The 19,944-nt window shown below is 35.2% G+C and overlaps 1 protein-coding gene across 1 annotated transcript; it reads right to left on the bottom strand.

Annotated features, from left to right (window-relative positions):
* Nucleotides 1–8,371: 8,371 nt before the first annotated feature.
* LOC118487573 (receptor-like protein EIX2) lies at nt 8,372–11,257 on the bottom strand. Its single transcript, XM_035984526.1, has one exon. The coding sequence runs from the start codon at nt 11,255–11,257 to the stop codon at nt 8,372–8,374; it is 2,886 nt and encodes a 961-aa protein (XP_035840419.1).
* Nucleotides 11,258–19,944: the final 8,687 nt, after the last annotated feature.

Genomic DNA, 19,944 nt, shown 5'->3' on the forward strand with positions numbered 1-19,944 from the left:
TTGTTCAGGGGCAAATTGGTCATTTTATGAGTTATTATAACATATTATTGATTAAAAATATCTCTATTATAAACCAACCCCGCCCTCCCAATCCTTCTTCTTCGCAACAACCGGTCACCGCCGTCAACAATCTCTAGCAACCACCTACTACCTCCTGCAAATACCCCACGTAAACACCGTTTTTCTTCCCCGACAGAGCATCAACACCGGCACTAGTGCACAACACCATCGCTAGTCATCAAAACTCTGATGACGCCCAAGGAACAGCGGCGACACCTGCAACCACCCGTCACAACCTAGCCACATGCAATGACCCGTCACACCCAGCGACACCTTTGAGTGACCTTCAGACTAAGGGAGAGAATCAATTTGTGAGGAGTGAATCGGTAGTTCAGATCTAGGTGTGGGCTACAATCGGGGGTGCTTTCTGATTTCTTGAGTCCTCACAGAGTGAAAACTACCACAACAAACTCGAAAACACACTGGAAACATATGATTTTACATCAAAACAACCGCATCCGATACAAAAACTGCCAAATCCGCCATTCGTTTCAACTTTCAGCACTTGACAGGAACATATATCTCAGATTTGACACCAAACCTCCGCCGCGGTCACCGGAGATCACACCCCGGACATCACCCGCACCCTTCGAACCCACAACCAAAATCAATCTTCCAAAACATCCCACCGCTTCCACCGTCACTTCTCTGACGCCATACCACCACTCGTCTCCATGCTCCGGTATCCTTCTGTTGAAGGAGATGGCTTTTATAGGGTTGGATTTTGGAAGATGGATCTGGGTAAGGAGATGGCTTTTATAGGGTTTAGTTTTATTAATTTTAATTGATAATAAGTTGAAATATAACGTAAATGAAAAAATTACCTCTGTGCAAAAGGACGAAACTTGAGAGTTTGATTAGGCGAATCTGGTTTGATTTCACTTTTGGACTAAAATGGCAATAAAAGTGAAACCATAGGGAACCAGATTTAAAAGTTTGAAATTTAGACTAAAATGGCAAAAGTGGCCAAACCACAGGGACCAAAATGGTCGTTTACCCTTTTGTTAATTTTTGTAATGGTTTCATAAAAGTTAATACAGTAAGTTGCCATTTTAGTCCCTAAGTTTTTGTCTAAATTGTTATTTTAGTCCAAATAGTTTTTTTCATCTCTGGGTCCTGACTTTTCATTTTTCTTGCCATTTTGATCACATTGCCTAACTTAGTCTAAAAACCAGGTTATAATCAGGGGTATTTTTAGCATTAAATTATTATGAGGTTTATAAATTATGTTGTAAACCACACCTGGTTATCATTTACACAATAGTTATGCTAAAAATACCCCTGGTTATAACCAGATTTATAGACTGAGTTAGACAATGTGATTAAAATGGCAAGAAAATGGAAAAGTTAGGGACTCAAAAGAGAAAAAAAAACTCTTTGGACTAAAATGACAATTTGGGCCAAAGCTTCGGGACTAAAATGACAATTTATTCAAGTTAATAAGAATTTAGTTAAATATATGATTTCTTAAAAACTTAAAATAAAATTAAGTATATGATTTTTAACATCATCATTATCATACTCAGTGTATCCCACCAATAACAAAGCTAAGGTAGGGAAATATATGATTTTTAACACTTTGTAATATATATAACATTGTCCAAAATATATTTATTAAATTTAAAATAAAACTATTTATTCTATCATGTCCGGTTTAACGATTTCACTAGTCTGCTGTAAAGGATTTAAGAATTAATTCTTAGATTTGGTCTAGTTGTTTTAGCAAAGCACATAAATATTAGAGCACGTTTGTTCTAATATGTCTATGTCCATTGAGACATGTGGTCCGTTACAATTCATTGTGATATAACACGACTCGTTACAATCCAATATATGATAAAAATTTATGTAAAAGTAATATTTTATAATCGTTCCATAAAAGTTAATATGCTTTTAATTAATCATATGCTTTTATGACTGCATTGAAATTAGATTATATATTTTATTTATCAAAATATATGATTTCTTAAAACAATAAATAGTAACTAAATTTAGAGAAACACCATAGAAATGTAACCAAGTTTGTCAACTGTTCTAATTAAGCCATTCAATTTTTTTTTTTTTGTCTCTTTAAAATGCCTAAACTTTAATTTAGTGTTTTATTAGTGTGTAATTACCAGGTCATCAGGTTACCATTCTTTTTCTTTGTGAATTAAGGATGAATACAGTATATGTTTTTATCTAATTTCTTTTTTTAGTATTATTATTATTTAATTTGTTTTATATATGCGTATATATAATACTACATATAAAGAAATTAAATTAAATAAAATGATAAAATATAATGTTTATGATATGTCTGCTGTATGTTTTAAAGCCGCCGGTGACACCAGATTCCGGCGAGGACCCATTTCAAAGCTGACGATGGTTGCGGCGGTGACGATGGTGGCAATGGAGATAGCGCATTCTACGCCGACGGATCAAAACCGGATTCCGCCAATTCCACTGCAACTCTGTGCCTCTCGCCCACCGCCCGCAAGTCTTTAGTCTTCGTTGCAAGCTGCCTGCAAGCAACCACACGCCGCCCGGTAATTCGCATCCACGACTGATAAGTTTGTCATCAACCGCCTCAATCTTCTATATCCCGCTGAGAAAAACACGAGGACATCAACGGCTGCAACCCCTCAATATCTCCGCTCAAGATGACAAAAACTACGTCGCTGGAGAAACCACACCAGTTGCAAAACTTATAGTAGTCGCCAGGATACGATGGTGGAAGAACCATCAATGGTAGCGGCGGAGTACGGTGGGAATCGATTGAGTCGTTGAGAGTCATCCTATTAAATTCTCAAGGCTTGATGTCCGATGTCAATGGCTTGCCGGACGACGAGTTTCTTATCGTATTAAAAGATGATGGGAGATTGATATCCGATGAAATTAATATGAAGTAATAGTATATGACGAATTAATATGAATTCATAATACATTATGATAAAAGTCGTTAAACTAATATAAAGTAAAATAGATCTCGGTGAGTAGTATTTGGTGAAATGTAATGACAGATTTTTCGATAATCATATTAAAGATTTCTTTTTTGAAAAAAAAAAAACATTGAAACCTGACACATCACTACGGTTACCTGGTAACCTAATAGTTACATAGTATTAGAACACTAAACTAAACTTTAGTGATTTTAATTTTAAAGAGACAAAAAAAGTTTGAGTGACTTAATTGGAACAATTAGGAAACTTGATTACATTTTTACAAAGTTACCCCAAAATCAAATATATAACTTTTAACATTTTGTAAATAATAAAAAATATATATACTATTTAACATCATATCTAAAATATATTTATTTTATTCTTAGCTGATGTTAAACGATTTAAGAATTAATAAATTACATTTGGCCTAACGTTAAAGGACTTTAAAAATCATCAAGTTTGTCCCGATGTGTCCATGTCTACTAAGACCTGTATAGTCCTTTATAACGCATCATGACTTAACACAACTTGTTCTCAATCTACGCATCAATCAAGACCATTATTCTCAATCTTGCCCCATTAGAGCGATCATGATAACTTATTACAACATAACATGCATGACTCGTTAAAATCCAACCTAACTCGTTAAAATCTAATATGACATGCATATTACGCCCCCGTTAAAAGTTAAACGTGACCCTTAATACCCATGGTGACTGTCTCATAACATCCATTACAACACATTATAGCTTAATATAACTACTTACAACTTAACATCCCAATGTGACTTGCTGCAATCCCCATCTTGAAGATATATTTTTGTGTCATTAATATAGTTAATTCTTCTCAAGTTGTGCTTATAAATTGTTCTTTTTTCCTTATCCTAAAGTGGTCTTTTCTGGTTCTCAATTGTATAGAGTTTAAGTATGTTTACTCCATAGATTTAAGGATTCATTCACTCAGTTCTTGAATTGTTTAGGTTTGAGTTTCTTTCTGTGTATGCCTGCACGCTTTTTAATTATGTAAAAAACTGAAATTATGTCTACGGATTAATTATTTTTAATTAAACGAGACTTATTTCAGCTTTTTGGTACGTTATTCAGACTTGTCTCCATTTGTATTGATCTTTTTGATCAGTAGTTCGATTGTCTCATCACCTGTTGGGTTAGAAAACAACAGCAACTAGGATAAATTAGTTGAATCATATTTTAAAGATAAGTTAAGAGTAGTTATATCTATCTGTTTTATTGTACATATATCTACAATCTACATTAGTTTATTAGTTTCATAATTATATGATTTTAATCTCTCTTTAGAAGGAGATATCCCTATATATAATTCAAATAATACTCGAAAAATTCAACTCAATATTGTATATTTTGTTTTCTCCTTTTATTCTTTTGCTTGTGATTCTACAAAGTAATAAATATGTTTGTTCTTATTAAGATTTGTTGGAAGGTACTGAGATAGACACTCAGAAACATGATATAAACACCAACTGTTGCTGCAATGTGAATTTGCAAGTTTTGCAAATGAGGATGAATATGCTGAAGGTTATAATCCTAAAATAAAAAGTGAAGAAAGATGGAGGGTTAAAAGTAGCAAGATGGATTTAGTTTTTAATTAGTTGTTTGAATGCTTATCGAGTCAGTTAGTATGTTTATCTTTTAGTCTTTGCATTCCTAGTTTGTAGGCTTTGAATTATGGTAGGTTTAGGATTAATGTAGTTTAAGTGTCATGCAAGTAAATTAATTCTAGTATGGGTAGGATAGGATGTTTTGTTTATTCTATATAAATGGTCGTAGGTTTCATGCATGTAAGTCAAGGGTTTAATAAATTTAATTTATTTGGGTCCATTCTATTTGTTCTAAGATTACAGCATTCCTTCACTTCATCTTTATTTTTTGTGCTTTTATTTGGGTTGAAGCCAACAATTGGTATCAGAGCTCATAGGGCTCGATCCTTGGAGGATAGTGACAGAAACATAAGCGAGTTTATGTAAGATTCTCGCAAGAAAGAAGAAAGAAAGAAGCTGATTCAGATCAGCAAAGAAAGAAGAAAGATAGTGCAACCTGCGTGAGAAAGGAGAAAGAAGAAAGAGAGGTGCCGTGAGAAAGAGAAAGAAGAAAGTTCGGTGCCGTAAGAAAGAAAGAAAAAAAACGCAGGTGCGACTCAGGAAGAAAGAGACCGAGAAAGAAGAAATCGACAAATAAAGAAAGAAAGGTCAGTCGATTCAAAGAAGAAAGAAAGAAAGTGAAGGATGGCGATGATACAAGCAAAAAAGGATGAAGGTTCGTTGTCGTTTCAAGTCCCGACTCTTACCCCTACGAACTATCCGACATGGGCGGTAAAAGTCAAGGCGATCATGGATGCTTACGGCATATGGGAGACCGTCGAAACAAGGAATTTAGGAGAAGAACCAAATCAGAAAAAGTCGAAACAAGCGCTTGCGTTCTTGTTTCAAGCTATACCCGAGGAGATGGTGTTGCAAATGTCGAGTTACACGGACCCGAAGAAAGTATGGGATGGCTTGAAAACACGATACTTGGGTGTAGATAGAGTTAGGGCGGCTCGAATTGCAACATTGAGAAGAGAGCTTGAAGGTTTGCGGTTGAAGGAAGGAGAACTCGTTGATGATGGTGCTTCTAAGGTGAGTGGATTGGTTTCAAAGTTGAGGGGTCTCGGGCACGAAATTGAAGAAGAAGAAATGGTGAGAAGGTTACTTGATGCAATGCCAAACTCCTATCTTCAAATTGTAACTTCGGTTGAGTAATGTTTCGATTTGGATTCAATGCTCTTTGATGAAGTGGTAGGAAGGCTAAAGTCGTATGAAGAAAGAAGAAAGAGCCGTGGTGAAAAGGAAGAAGAGCAAAGCCAACTTTTGATGGCCGAACAAAAGTATGGTGAAAGTAGCGAACGAGGAAGAGGCCGTGGAAGAGGCTACGGTAGAGGTGAAAGAGGACGAGGAAGAGGTACGGGTCGAGGTGGTGATAAAAGCAGGTTTCGGTGTTTCAATTGTGGTGAATTTGGGCACTTTGGATACGAATGCACCAAGTGGGATGAAAAGAAAGAGGAAGCAAATCTAGCGGAAGACGTCAACAATTTATCATTGTTTTGAAGAAGAACGAGACGGATTTTAGGATTAAGGGGGAGATTGAAGGTTATAATCCTAAAATAAAAAGTGAAGAAAGATGGAGGGTTAAAAGTAGCAAGATGGATTTAGTTTTTAATTAGTTGTTTGAATGCTTATCGAGTCAGTTAGTATGTTTATCTTTTAGTCTTTGCATTCCTAGTTTGTAGGCTTTGAATTATGGTAGGTTTAGGATTAATGTAGTTTAAGTGTCATGCAAGTAAATTAATTCTAGTATGGGTAGGATAGGATGTTTTGTTTATTCTATATAAATGGTCGTAGGTTTCATGCATGTAACTATGTAAGTCAAGGGTTTAATAAATTTAATTTATTTGGGTCCATTCTATTTGTTCTAAGATTACAGCATTCCTTCACTTCATCTTTATTTTTTGTGCTTTTATTTGGGTTGAAGCCAACATATGCATCAACTGCTGTAGTTCTCAGCAACTTCAACATAATTTTAGTCCTAGCATGTAAGCCAGGTTATATTAATTATAGGACCAAGTTTCAGTGTGTTTGCTACTAGATTGCAGTGAATTATATCGTTAAAGGTGCTTTAATTTAAAAGAATCATCTGTTTTTTTTTTTGAACGACAAGCAAAGAATTCCAATAGAAAAACGCAAACCAAACTTAGCAAAGAACTAAGAAAGCCGCAAAACAGCAAGAATACAAGAGAATTACAAAACAGCAAAGGTTGCCCAACAACAGCCACAAATGACACAAATTACATAAAAAGCTCATCTCCAACACCTTTGCTCCAGTTTATCTAGGGGATGTTTTTCCATCTGGATCTATTAGTATCCCACCCGTATGACACCTCTTTAATATCATATATCATCTTGTGGCAATAGGTGTGCATCCCTTTGAAAATATTATCATTTCTACTCCTGGAATTCCTCTTGTTTGCCTGATGAATGTGGGAGCCTTTTCCATGCCCAATCCCAAATGATCACTCCATTTGGATTCAGTGGGGAACTTTTGTTTTGCAAGATTTGTTAGAAGAGAAATTCACAACGGATCGACGTTTGAATGAATTCGAATAAAACATTTGAGAACAAAGATTACTAAGTTTGATCTTGTATCAAGCTTAATTAAAGAAATTTGCAGACAAAGTGAGAACGTTATGAATTGATTGATTGAATTCAATCTTGGTGCCAACAAAGATTGTCGGACACTTCGATTTATAAAAAAGTTGGAATGGCAGTTGTAATAAACTATTCTAAATAATACGGAATAATTATCCTAAAGTTCAGTTTATTAAAATTCTAATACGTTTGAATAACAACGGGAACCTGCTCTTAAGAGTTCCCCCTTGAATCCAATGGTCCATCCAGAAAGCCATTTTTTCGCCTTTCCCAACGTTAAGCGAAAGATACTATTGTACCCCATGTTAACTTTGAGTAGGTCTTTATCGACCCCCCCTCTATTTCTCTTCAAACCCTGTAGGCGACTTTTTAACCGGCATTAAGTTTGACCCCTTGCCTCCATCGTGAATAGCCTTGACTACTTCAGCCCACAACTGAGAGGGTGTGGATTTAATGTGCCACCACCACTTCAACAACAACGCAATATTCACCTCCTTTATACTCCCGGCACCCAAACCTCTAAATCTTTTAAAAAGACGTAATATTTTCCAATGCAACCCTCCTGATATTTTGACGTAGGCTATTATAACCCCCAGAAATTTCGGCTGAATGCCTTCAGGGTCCGGATGACACCAACAAGGGCTTTATACAAAGATAAATAATACGAGGCGAGATTCCCCATAACTGATTTAATCAAAATGACTACTCTCCCTTCCATAGTTCACGATTTGGCTTTCGACCCGGTCAACTTGAAATTAAATTTGTCATTGACAGGTTTCCAATTTGAGATCCGGTTCATATTAGTGCCCACCATCAACCCGAGATATTTGTAATGCTTGCAAATTAAAATAACTGTAACAGATGTTATCAAATAAAGCTTATTTCTTCATAACAAAGCTAGTAGACATTCAGAATCGTAATGAAAAAAAATAGATTAGTTCAGACAAGAAGGGGAAATGGCCACCCGTGGTATTGGTGGCAATTTCTTGATAATGAGACTTAAAAACTTTATGAATTATAACTGATTCATGACATTATAATATTTTCTCTCTCTTAACACAAATATATAAGAACAAGAACAATCAAATGACAACATATAAAGTAAGAAACTTGAAATATAATGAAGAAACATCAAAATGTAGACAAACTACTATGTATGCTTAGCGCGTTATCATTTTGCAATTAGCATCATCAGCTTTACACATACCCAGTCCTTTGAGATATCAAGAAAGTGAAAAAAAGCTTTCCTCCCACGCGGATTGACAAGTAGAGCAACACATGCAATCCAAAATCCAGTTGCAAAGCCAGTACCCCCACCAATATAAAACCATATCTGAATATCATCTTCACCTTCGCCTTCACTTCCATAAACAAGGGGTGCCACCTCCAACTCTTTATCTCCGGGGCAATATTTAGTTAGGGGAGGTCCACAAAGTCCTGTATTTCCGGTGTACCTTGTAGGTTCAAAGGTCTGGAGTTGAGTTCCAGATGGAATTCTACCCGACAAATTGTTATATGACACATCCATGTAATCTAATGAAGTCATATGAGACATGCTTGGTGGAATTCCTCCTGAAAACTTATTTCTAGATAAATCCAAAATTTGAAGGTTTCTCATTTCGCCAATTTTTGGTGGAATCTCTCCAAGTAAAGTGTTTGTTGAAAGGTTCAGTGCAATCAATTCATGGAGATCGGTTAGCCCATATGGGATTTTTCCTGTTAAATTGTTGCATGACAAATCAATGTACTTTAGCAATCTCAGGTTGTTGTTGAATTCACGTAGATATCCTTTCCACTTGATGAAAGCATGGTCAACATACATATGCTCATGGATAAAACGCTGCACATTTTCATGAGGTGGCAATCCTTCTTGAACCATTGCCGTGAGATTATTAAGACATAAGGGGATGGTTCCATAAAGATTGTTTTTTGACAAGTCCAAAATTCGAAGATGTGCTAATTGACATAATTGTAGAGGGATGGTTCCAAAGAAGTTATTTGATGCTAGGTTAAGAGCATACAACTCCGATAAGTTTTCCCCAATCCAAACAGGCATGTGACCAGAAAACTTGTTGCCTTGTAATTGCAAAAAGAACAACTTAGTGCAATTATTTAAAGACGGGGGCAGTTCTCCAAAGAAGTTGTTGTTGTATAAATACAAAACCTCAAGATTGGTCAAATACCCAATAGAAGCAGGAAGCCTTCCAGACAACTTATTTTGTCCCAGATTAAGAACTTTTAGTGCTTTGAAATTCCACAAACAATCTGGAATTTGTCCGGCCAGTGAATTGTCCGAGAGATCAAGAAATGATAGATGTCCATCAACAACCTCACACAAAAAGAAAATTCCTCCACTCAATTTGTTTCTGGAAAGGTCTAACCATTCTAAAGTGGACGGGACATATGGTATAGAACCATAAAAGTTGTTGGAACTTAAATCTATTCTTGACATAACATTAGGGTTGAAATTTGATGATAGATTTGTTACTTCCCCAGTAATGTTGTTGGAAGAGAGATTCAAATGTGTCAATTGAGAAGGCCACAAGGTCCAAAATTCCACAGGAATTGTGTCAGAAATGTTGGTATTGGCAATATCAAGATAATTAAGACTTTTCAGTTTTTGAATCCATTTAGGGAAACTAGGCCCTAACATGCAAGAGCTCAAGTCAATTTGTTCTACACTAGAAAGGTTTGACATGTAAGCTTCAGAAGGAACTCCTTTGAGTGAGTTGTTTGAAAGGTTTACATTTACAATATTTGATGTTCCAATGCTTTTAGAGATGGCACCACTAAGAGAATTGGAAGAAACATCAAGAGTTTCAAGCTTGGGTAGTTGCCACACCTTTTCACTTATACTGCCATTTAACTGGTTATGAGAAATGGACAAATATTCTAGGGATGAAAACTTTTGGATATTATCTGACAACGACCCCGTGAATTTGCCACTCGAAGCATCCAACTCTTGTAATGTAACCGATGTGCATCCAGACAAGTTATTAAGGAAATCAGGGAGATTTACCGACATTGAGTTGTTATCAAATGATAAAATTGTCAAATTACAAAAATTTCCAAAATATTTGGGAATCACACCCAACTTGTTGCCAGATAGATCAAGATCTACAAGCCTATTGCTAGTCAGTGGGAACAACCAATGATATGTGGATGAATTGAGACTGTTGTTTCCAAGATATAGGCTAATGATAGATGAAGAAGTATAGCTGACAGACGGAGAATACGGATGCATGACCTGCCATAGGTCACATCCCCCTAAACTTAAATATGATAGTCTTTGAAGACTTAGAATCACATTTACCCAGTGGTTTGCCTTGGCTAGGGAAATACCATCCAATTCAAGGTGGTGCAAATGAGAATGATGAAACAACCAGTCTATGTTTTCAATTGTACAATTGCTAAGGGAATTAAGTGATAAAAAGTGCAAGTTCTTGAGGCTTCCAAGATCTGGAGGAATGGATCCAGAAAAAGAATTGTATGAAAGGTCAAGATACCTTAACCGAGTCATGGAACCAATGAACACAGGAATGGATCCATTAAAGAAATTTGTGGACAGGTCAAGATATCTTAACCTAGACATGGAACCAATGAACATGGGAATGACTCCACTAAATGAATTTATGGAGAGGTCAAGATACCTTAATTTCGTCATAGAGCCATTTAACATGGGAGTGGTTCCATTAAATGAATTCCCCTGAAGGTCTAAATGACTCAAGTAGCTTAAGTTAAACAATGAAGGGCTAATTTTACCTTCAAGATCTCCAGAGCTCAAGTCAAGGCTAGTGACGTGCCCTGTTCGGCTGTTGCAAGTGACTCCACCCCATTTACAACAATCCTTGGTTGTTTCTTCATCAACTGCCCATGTAGACAGAAGGTCGTACGGGTCTTGATCAATGTATGATTTGAAATCTAGAAGAGCATTCCTCTCCTTGTCGATGCACTGAGGAGCTGCTCCTTTTGTTGCTGCCACCAGAATGATGGCTGTCGCCTTTAACCATAGCAACAAAATAAGAAGCATAAGCTTATGGAAAATATTATTTCTCATAATGTTGTTTCAAAGTGTGTTGATATTTTTATATGATATATCAGTTCCCATAGCAAGCTTTATATAAACTCGAGTTGGAAGCATTAAGCACGCAACCTCAATCGGATGTTTGAAATGTCTTGGTCAATATAGGTGAGGTCCGTGAGAAGAGGTGTGACATTAACTTCCTGGGCCATTGGTCCAATTAGCTAGTAGTGTAGTTGGAGTACATATGAACAGGAAAATACACACAACTTCTAGTGCTTGTGTTAATAGTAAAGTTGAAGTCCATAGCTTTATAGCCTAGTGGCATTCTGGGGATGGGATAAGACTTTGAGACTAGTAGGTCCTGGGTTTGATTCCCACAAAAGGGTTTTTCCCATATTTATTGGGTTTCCTCCTGAATTGGTGTATAGACATTTATGCTTAGTGGAGATGGATATGATCGGGTGGTTTACGCTGGTGGCACAATGATACTCCAGTGATCCGTCAGTGATCCAAATTTTCCGTTAAAAAAAAAAATACTAAAGTTAAAGCATTATAACCACATTTAATTACTTCAATATTCAATCTTCTCATTGATCCCTTCACATTATATCAAAACTAAAAAGTGTGGGTTTACCAGAATACATGCAAAATATGACTGTTTATAGGAAACACAATACCCACACAACTCCATTGTGTAATTAATATCTCGTTACCAATTGGAATCAATATCACTAAAAAAGGCAACGCATCCAATATTAAGCCGCGTGATGAATTACAAAACTTTACATTTTTTTCCAGATTTTAACAAACAACTTTATTATTATTATTATTTTTTTTTTTGAACGGCAAAATGTAAAGCAAACAACTTTAAATAATGCGTTTATACAAACCAATTATTAGATTTTAGTACCAATTTTAGCAACCAGGTTACAAAATGTTTACGTATGTTTCAAAAACACTCACATGGCATCTTATTTGTAATTGTAGTCTACATGGCATATAACGTGTTTTGTAACTAATTTTAAATATAAGTTGCAATAACATAACTTTTTTCAAACATGTAAATAGTTGAACTAATGTGTAGCTTATTTCACATAAACATTGTTTGGCATTAGACCATGTGTAGTGGTAAATCAATATAATGCCCCTACCATGAGGCGTTTTGCGACACGTGTCATCCCAGTCAGCATGGGGCATTATAGCATAAAGTGGTGTAGTGGAGCATTATTTCAATAACGCCCATGCAATCATTTTCCAATTTTTTTTTAATTTAAAACATAAAAAAATACAATACTAAAAAATTAAAAACATAAAATAAAAATAAAGAAGATAAAAAACAGAAAATTAAAATACAGAAAATTAAAAAAATACAATACTAAAAAATTACTTTAGGGCCTAATGTGTCAAAACAGAAAATAATAAAGGTTAAAAGTATAGGGGCCTAAGTGTCAATATCAAAGTTTTAAAAAAACCCTTCTTCTTCTTCGTGCCCATGCCTGCGACCTGCAATCCCATAAAATCCGGCCAAAAATCCGACAAATAATCCGGCCACAAACCCATCTCTCTCTCTAAACCCACATGTCCTCAATTGATTGGCCAGTCAAACACCTTGAAGCGTTTTAAATAAAACGCCAGCAACAAATTTGTTCAAGGATAACGCCGGAAAACGCCGGCCGTAATGGGAATGGGGGCGTTTCCGGGCGTTTTTTTGCAATTTTTTTAAAAATCACGCCCCACTACGGGTGGTCTTAGCAAGTGTACGCCCAACTTTTTTTCTTTTAACAACAAGGACCTGAGACACCGAGATCCCTTGGATCACCTGACAAATGAGTCACCCTTTTGTCTGAAGAACAGAACGTGGTGATTAGCCCAAGAGGAAACCCACATCTGGAAAAACTTCCTAGCTCAACAAGGAGCAAATTGTACTAGGTGAGACTCCAATCTATAACCACCCATAAGGAAAGCATGGGGCTACTGCCGGACCAAATGGCCTTTGGTCACCACATGTTCGTGCATTTTGCCTGCTTAACAAACACATGCCGTTTACATAAGCTAAAGATATTTAATAAATACGTGCTACTAACATGAGCTAAAGATACATTAAATTTTCTTGTAATGCCTTATAATGTGTTACTGGTTTTACACACAACATAATAGACCTCAATTTGGATATATATAGGCTAATTATAAGGATAAAACCCACTCCAGTTAACTAAACCCTGAAAACTCACACATGTGGCTAGGATTGAGCCACATCATCTTATGTATAAAAATGAGACAAGGGTAATTTCGTCATTTTCCCCTAATGTTGACTAGATGTGTATGAGAGACGGCACAATGTTTGGTGTTAGCTTCTTTTCTCCTCTGGAGTATTAAGTATGAATTGTACTTGCCCCTTGTTTTATGAATTGTACCAGATCTCACTATATCTCTCCTCATTCATCTATCCTCTCCACCATACTTTTCCCTATCTCTTTCTTGTTCTAATAGATATAAAACAAGATCACAAATGAAATCAAGAAACTGATGAGCATCATATCCTTGTAAACGCCATCTAGATCTAGATCTGGACCGTCATGTAGATCTGGATCCACCATATTTCTCTACCTCATTCCATGTAAACACTTCTCTACCCTCACACTTCTCTACCTCATTCCAGGTCTAAGATCTGAAATAAAAAAAAAATCTTTTTCTTATAAAAATCCTTCATAATCAACCACCCAAACTCCAGATGCTCCGAACAAAAAGATGCCCCGAATAAAAAAAGATGCTACAGATGTTCCGGTTCAAAAGATCATCATCCAGATGCTCCAGATCTAGAAGATTATCATCCAGATGTTCGATGTTTGAACATGATATTCCAAATCTAGAAGATCCTCCTCCAGATCCGGATTAAAATGATCGATGTTGAAGATGATGTGATGGCGGTTCGATGTTGAAGATTAAAATGATCGATGTTGAAGATGATGTGATGGCGGTTCGATGTTGAAGATGACCCAAAAGATGTTCGATGTTTAAAATGATGTTCCAGATCTAGAAGATCCTCCAGGTCCATAAGTATGTTTTCAGTTTTTTTTTTTTCAGATTTGCAATTTTTTTTTTTTGCATTTTGTAGTTCTTCGTTTTTTTGTATTTTGTAGATCTCCAACTTTTTTGAACTGGATCTGTTGTATTTTTTTTTGTTTTCTGTTCAAGAAGATGAATGTTTTTAATTTCTTGATTTGTCAATTTTTTGTGTAAAATTTGTTCAAGAAAAAATACATGTTACATTTTTCTATGTCACTTAAATAATGTACGTTTACATAAAATAAAGTGCATTGTTACACTTTTTTAGATTATTGTAAAAATAAAGTGTGTTGTTACATGCAACTTTTTTCTGGATATGTTGTTTTTTTGTTTTTTGTTCAAGAAGATGAATTTTTTTTAATTTCTTGATTTATCAATATTTTGTGTAAATTTTGTTCAAGAAAAAATGCATGTTACATTTTTCCGTGTCACATAAATAATGTACATTTACATAAAATAAAGTATATTGTTACACTTTTTTAGATTATTGTAAAAATAAAGTGTGTTGTTACATGCAACTTTTTTTCTAGATATGTTGTTTTATTTTTGTTCAAGAAGATGAATGTTTTCAATTTCTTGATTTATCAATTTTTTGTGTAAAATTTGTTCAAGAAACAATGCATGTTACATTTTTCCGTGTCACATAAATAATGTACGTTTACATAAAATAAAGTGCATTGTTACACTTTTTTAGATTATTGTAAAAATAAAGTGTTTATTGAATTAAAATCGAAGTTACTTTCTTGTTTATTGTTATTAATTGTAGTTTTTCTCTTGATAAATTTGTTGATTTTTGTAGAGTGACGTGAAGCATGGTGTGGTTCATATGACGGTTCGATGTTTTAGATCTGAAGCATTTAGTTCTTGTTTTCTGGATATGTTGTTTTTTATTACTCATTTTTTCATTTTTTGGTGTAAAATTTGTTTTCAGATATGAAACAATTTGATTTAAGTTCTTATGTATTGGATTCTTGTTAATGAAGTTATATTTTTTATGTACGTGTTATATTTTTTATGTAACAATTCTCATAACAATTCTTTGCATCTTAGTTATGAAATTCCAAGATCTAGGCTTTTTTTATGTAACACTATGTAACCGGGTGTTAGAAATATAACAATCGAAGAAAAAATGCATGTTACATTTTTTTTGTGTTACATAAAAAATGTAACAATCAAAACAAAATTGTCTGTTACATTTTTTGTGTTACAGAAATATGTAACAATCAAAACAAAATTGTCTGTTACATTTTTTGTGTTACAGAAATAATGTTGGTGTAGTGATGTAAGTGATTATAAAGATATGGATCAAGATTCTTGCAAACATTGGATAAAAATGACTTTATTGTTTGTAATTATTTACATATATTGTTCAAGTTTTTATTATGTATATAAAATAAATGCAGTAGGTTTTAATTTTTGAATTAAGTGTTACATATATATTTGAAAATGAAAACAAAAAGTGTCGATACTAGAGAGAGAGAATAGGAAAGATGAATTATGGTGTAGTTTGAAAACAACTATGAGAGAAAATTTGTACTTTCTAGCTTTTTTTGAAAGTATCTTACATTGGGAAATGACATCTCTCAAGAACCATTTTTTTGTAATCTGACAATTTCAAATCATCATAATTACACTTTTTTCAAAATAATCAAATTTTGTCCTCATTGCCGAAAATACCCTTGTCTGTCCTTATTGTTATTATTTTAGTAAAAGTGTGATTACTTTTACTGCAAATGGATCACAATCATTCATCTTGTTTGATCAATGGTGATTAATGGATTTTCAGGGTTTAGTCAACTCAACCGGGTTTTCGATTTATCCTTGCCCTATATATATATATATATATATATAGTGGAGAGTTCAAATGAGAAGAAATTTTTTGTAAGAAGAAAAAAGAACAAATTTCAACCAATAAAAATGCTTTATTTTACTTCATTCAATATAAGCATTTAATGTAACTACAATAGTACATTGGTAAATCTACATTGGCCATTAATTTGTAGTCTTCCTCTTTAATAGCTAATACATTAAATTTTTTGTAACTTATCTTCAAAATATATATTTTTTTCAAAAACATAAAATAAAATAATTTAAAGTGTAGGATAAATTACGAGTTGTGTAGGACAAATTACGAGTTGTGTAGGATAAATTTCAACGTGTATGGTGAATTTCGAAATATGTAGGATAACTTTTGATGTGTATAGGCAAAAAAGGTTAATGTGGAGGATAATAGACTTTATGACTAATTAATTAGTCAAAAATGATAATAAATGAGTTAAGTGAAAAAACTATTTAATGTTTTACAAAATTACCCTTTGTTCTTTTTCTTCTCAATTAAATTTTCTTCTCAAATGAACCTTCCCCTATATATATATATTGAAAAGTCTCAATTTGGATATCTACATCTAGAGTCAACCTAATCACATCTTCGTCAATATGCATTTATAAGATGGGTTTTCTTGTCCGATGATTTTTCAAGAAATTAATTTTCTTACAACTTTCAGGTCCACATACAAGACTAAAGGTGGTGTTTGTTTTTTCAGATGCAAAAGGTCTGCAGTCTGCGGACCACATCTGCAGGAGAAGAGGTGTACTAAAGGTCTGTAGTCTGCAAGGAGAAGAGGGTTTGTTGTTTATACTTCTACAAAAACCACTTTTAAGGTGTGATTCCAAACACACACACACACCATCATCAAATCAAAATCAGACCTCACAGTACTCTCCTCTCCCTCTCGATATGACTCCAAACACATACACACCATCCTCAAATCAAAATCAGCCCTATTCTTCGACGACTTCAAAGAATCGATCTGATCTCCGATGAATCCGGCGACGGCGGTGGTGGTATACGGTGGCTGAAGCACTGATCGATGAATCCGGCGACGACGGTGGTGGTATACGGTGGCTGAAGCACAGATCGATGAATCCGGCAACGGCGGTGGTGGTATACAGTGGTATCCGGCGACGAATCCGCCGTCAGCGGTGGTGCTTGGGCTTGGGCAGGTCTGTGGGTCTCCCTCTCTCTCTCCTGCCGCTACCTCTATCTCTCTAGGGTCTCTCTCTAGGGTCTCTCTCTTCTTTCCCTCTTATGCAGGTCTGTGGAGATGTGGTGGTGGAGGTGGTTGCGGAGATGTGGGGGTGGAGGTGGTGGTGGAGATGTGGTGGTGGTGGTGGTGGAGGTGGTGGCGGGGATGCAGAGGCGGTGGAGAGTGTTGTGTTTTGAAAGAGAGAAGAGGTGAGAAGAGGTGGGCTTATGTCTGCGTGGGGAAGAGGTAAAAGGTGAGAAGTGCTTTTGGAAAACAAACAAGCTGCAGGACCCAAAGATCTGCGCATGTCTGCGCGACGCAGACATAAATGGCCAGAAGTGCTTCTGGCCAAAAAACAAACAGTACCTAAATACCATGGGAAAAAGTTATACTGGTCCATATTAGACGTCCAAAGATTTTCAGGTCTTTAACTAAGGGTCCAAAGTAGTTATGCTTCATATTCATAACATTAATGATAAGATATTTCATGGTACAATTCAATAGTTAGACCACCCGTAGTGGGGGGTGGTCTGGGCGTGTTTTTCTTCTATAACGCCCCGCAAAGCCGCCCCTACCGCCCTCGGGGCGTTTTTTTCTAAACTTTTTGCTTGGGCGTGTCTAGGAAAACGCCAGATTGTTGAAAGTTTGACCAATAAGGCCGTTGGGCAACGGCTCAAAAAACGGCTATATTGGTTTTTTTTTATTCAATCCAATAACTATATATACACACATTCACAACTATAGGGTTAAGATAAAATGAGAAGGGCCTTCCAAAAGGTTTTTTCAAAAAAAAAAAAAAACAAATCTCAAAAGTTTTAAAAAATCATTTGTTTTAGCAAAAGAAAATTAAAAAAATGCCGCATTCACAAATATATTTGAGGTGTAAAAAAAATCATCGCCGTAACAAAATTTACATCAGCGCGTAAACAAAACTTACATCAGGCGAAGCTACCAACTCGAAACTTTTTTTTTGTTTTTTTGCATATGTGTTTATAGGCCTATAAATGAACTGAAGTGAACCGTTCATGAATCGTTCGACAGGAAATTCGTTCATGTTCGTTTATTTAATAAATGAACGAACACGAACACTTTTTTTTATCATTTAAATAAACGAACGAACACGAACAATGTCCCGTTTGTTCATTTACGTTCATGAACGCTCGTTTATGTTTGTTCATTTACGTTCGTTTATTTTCGTTCATTTACGTTTGTTTATGTCCGTTTATTTATATTCGTTCGTTCGTGTTCGTTTATATCCATTTGTTTATGTTCATCTTTTAAATTTAGTTATTACTAATTAAATTTAAAAATCTATTTAATTTTCTTTATTATCCCATAACTAGCTTTGACTTTCCGATTTCAAAACTATCTTTCATATGATATTAATATATTTGATTTATATTTTCCAATTTAAAAGCAATCTTTTCTATCATATGAAACGTGAATTAAGGTTTATCTATATTTTGGTTCTTCTTCTCCTCTTTTATTGCTATACAATTCAAAGCCTTGTTCAATTATATTCGTTATGATTTGTTATGTTCTTTTATGTTCAAATATGTGTGTTTGTGTGCGTTTATGTTCATGAACCGTTCGTTTATACTTTTAGCAAACGAACATAAACGAACATGAACATGTTCATTTTCTTAACGAACGAATACGAACAAGAAAATTCGTTCATTTAAATGTTCGTGTCCGATCGTTTGTTCGGTTAAATGTAAATGAACGAACATGAACATGGCTCGTTCGTGTTCGTTCAGTTCATTTACAAGCCTATGTGTTTATAATATTTTCAACTACGTTTGTGCAAAAAATTGTGGCCCAACTTGCGCGAAAAGTAGGAGTTCTCATGATTCTCACAACTCGTGGTGGTTCTTAATTGAACAGAAGCCCACAACTATAATACCACAAAAGATAGACACAACTCCTCACCATTTTCTACGAAAATAGATTCCCCCACGTCTTCATCATTCGTAGCCGATTATTATCATACATAATTTCCGGTTTTACATAAAAAGTTTTTTCATACTCATTTCTAGGCAAAACATCATAAAGTATAAATTTTGCCTCAAAACTTTTAGAAATCATTTTTTCCCATAAAAATCAATATCTTTTGCAAGACCATTGGTAATGGGCATTATAGGGGCATGAAAAGGTTGGGGCATTTCTAGAATAATGCCCAATCAGGAGAGAAAACAAGGAAAGTAATGAATGAAACGACATTAAGGGGGAATTAACCATTACTAGGGCTGTAAACGAGCCGAGTCAAGCCGAGCTAGACCTAGCTCGAGCTTGGCTCGAACTTGATTCGAGCTGGCTCGGCTCGAGCTCGAATTTCAAATCGAGCGGAGATTTGAGGCTCGAGCTCGACTCGATTAGAATTCCAGCTAGATCGGCTTGGCTCGATCTAGCTCGAACTAACAAAAAACCGCAAAATTTACTACTTAAGAAGCGCTTAAAATGAATTTCTTTATAGACTAAGGGTCATAATTGCCATTTAATTTAACTATGTGGCTAAATATGTAAGTATAAATAGTTATTCACTTTGTACATTGTCTTTATCTTCTTTTATAGGGGAGACACTCCCTTAGTTTTTATTTTTTAAGCGATGTGGGACAAAAAAAAACAAAG

Source organism: Helianthus annuus, chromosome 15, assembly GCF_002127325.2.
Source record: "Helianthus annuus cultivar XRQ/B chromosome 15, HanXRQr2.0-SUNRISE, whole genome shotgun sequence".
In the NCBI taxonomy this organism is placed as follows: domain Eukaryota; kingdom Viridiplantae; phylum Streptophyta; class Magnoliopsida; order Asterales; family Asteraceae; genus Helianthus; species Helianthus annuus.

Excerpts from the sequence above, each read along its gene's own strand:
- LOC118487573 (XM_035984526.1), bottom strand. The coding sequence starts at position 11,257 with ATGAGAAATAATATTTTCCATAAGCTTATGCTTCTTATTTTGTTGCTA.